The sequence below is a fragment of the Crinia signifera genome, chromosome 11, assembly GCF_055691185.1.
Source record: "Crinia signifera chromosome 11, ASM5569118v1, whole genome shotgun sequence".
Taxonomy (NCBI): Eukaryota; Metazoa; Chordata; class Amphibia; order Anura; family Myobatrachidae; genus Crinia; species Crinia signifera.
The window spans coordinates 67,970,173-67,972,523 of record NC_139227.1 but is presented as its reverse complement, the minus strand read 5'-3'; the positions used below and the strand labels follow the sequence as shown (position 1 = coordinate 67,972,523).

Genomic DNA, 2,351 nt, shown 5'->3' with positions numbered 1-2,351 from the left:
TTCATAGCGGGAACTCATTTCTTGAATCCGTCAGTAAATGTCTTGCAGTCTATTTCTAGATTGGATTACAAACACTTCATATAAGTTCAACTCCTATTACTTACAAACTCACCTTACAGGACTCAGGTGGGAACTTTAGTTTGCTCAGGAACTGCAGTATATGGTTAACAAAGGAACCCGGCACAAAATACAAAAGCGCTTATAGTAACACCAAGACTAGTGTACACTAACTAAAATACATATTATTGCGCAATAATAGTTTAAGGTTTATTACTATATGTTTTTTATTGTTGATTGAAACTGTTGTCTAAACGGTGAAGATATTAATTCACTTGCATGTGACGTATAATATGTTTATTTGTTTCAGCCGACTAAGGTAGGCTTGTATAATCTTTTTTTTACTTGAGGAAGGCATTCCAGAAATATTACTGAACACGACTACACGTCTTAAGTTCCAGTCAAATAAAATTGGTTGTGATGATTAATGCCATTATTTCACCTATTTTTGTTGTGTGAAATTACCTATGTAAATAATATTATTGTTATGCAAATAACTTGTTAACTTTATTGGTTGCTGGATAGTTCAAAGGGTGTTTCCCCAAGCTCGCCCTCATAGAAATATATACATATTGATATAACCTATCTTTATACCATCAAAGCTTGGGGTGGAGGCACATAAACTCGCTTATACATACTCAGTGCTGAAGACAGCGTTACATTTCTGGAGGCACTGCTGAGATCCAGCTGCGACAATGGAAAGCGCCAGCAAACACGATATACAGAGGTGGAGTCAAGATCATGGACTAGATATGGAATGCAGCTTTGGGATTGAGGGTTCTTTGAATGACATGTCTGATGAAGAAATATTGACGGGAGTGGATAAAATATATGGGTTAAAGAGACCCAAGTTAATTGATAAACAGACCGGAGATACGGGGGAAGTGATTACAGTATTGATCACCAATTTAAATAAGTTGGACCGAAACTTGATCCCTGCCCATATTATCATATCACAACTACCTGAAAGGCGGTGGAAGCTACTCTGGCCCGATGTTCCCATTGAATATCAGCGAGAGATAACTGTAGACCGTGTAGGAAGTGCCACTGGAGATGGATTAAGGAATAAGGAACCTAACTCTGAGACCAATAGTACCAGGGAGCAGGTGCTGGAGCCCCCGGTAGATGCTATGATGGATAGAGTTGTTAGTCAGATGGAAAGATGGCACTATGAGGGTGGATATCGAAGATTACGAATTTTTTCTGGGATATTTCCTATACCTACTGGAGAGGAGGGATATGAGGCTTGGAGAGAGGCTGCTACTCAACATTCGGAGGAATGGAGATGCCCAGAACATGTAAAAAAACAACGTATTGTGGAAAGCCTTCGGGGTCCCGCCATGGGCATCATTCAAGCTACCCGAAGGAGCAACAGTCAAGCAACCCTGAAAGACTATTTTGAAGCACTTGACTATTCTTTTGGCACCCTAGAGGATGTAGGAGACATCCTATCCAGATTGAACCACACATACCAAGAGCCAAACGAAACTCTCACTACATATATTTACAGAATTGATAAAATCCTGTATAAATTACTAGAAAAAGGAGGAATTAAGGAAGAGGAGATCGATGGGAGGAGAATGAAATATGTGTTGAGGGGAGCACTGACCTCTAACCCAGTAGCCCAGAGGCTTCGATGTAGTCTGTCCAAAGTTCCAGTTCCTACCCTCAGTGAATTAATTAAAGAGGTGAAACTCGAGGAAGTACAAATTGAAAATAGAGATAAAAGTCTCAAGAGGGTCAAAGTCGTACTGCCAACCCCGGAAGAACCCCCAATGAATGATAGACTATATAAACTCATGGAAGAACAAAATAAAAAACTAGATCAACTCATTGCGATACATGCGCAAAGCCCTCCTATGACGTCAGGGTTATCTATGAATCGTGGACGAGGGTACCATAGGAGATCTGATAACCAAGGACAGTTCACTTGCTACAGTTGTGGGCAGTTAGGCCATCGTAGTTTTGAATGCCCTCAAAGGGGAGGATACAATAGAAGGATGAATCCTACTGAACCCAGGACATCTACTCATTCGGAAAACTTGCAAGGGACGTCGGTGAACCCCGCACGGACTCCCAATTAACTGAGATGGTAGCAATGGGGAGTATTCAATGGACTAAGCTGTGTCAAGGAGGTATTGTTGGAGAAGCCCCCATGGTCCCAGCATTAGTTAATGGACATTATTGTAACGTCTTATTGGATAGTGGGTCACAAGTATCGATCATCTTTGAGAGTTGGTATTATAAACACCTGACTAAAATACCAATAAATCCTATCGATGGCCTAGTGATTT

The 2,351-nt window shown here is 40.8% G+C and overlaps 1 protein-coding gene across 1 annotated transcript; it reads left to right on the top strand.

The window, feature by feature from the left end:
* Window positions 1-752: 752 nt before the first annotated feature.
* On the top strand, window positions 753-2,141 carry LOC146045053 (paraneoplastic antigen Ma2-like). Its single transcript, XM_083163744.1, has one exon. It carries the CDS (start codon window positions 753-755, stop codon window positions 2,139-2,141), a length of 1,389 nt encoding a protein of 462 aa, XP_083019870.1.
* Window positions 2,142-2,351: the final 210 nt, after the last annotated feature.

Bases quoted from the DNA above. Each gene is read 5' to 3' on its own strand.
- LOC146045053 (XM_083163744.1), top strand. From the start codon at position 753: ATGGAAAGCGCCAGCAAACACGATATACAGAGGTGGAGTCAAGATCAT.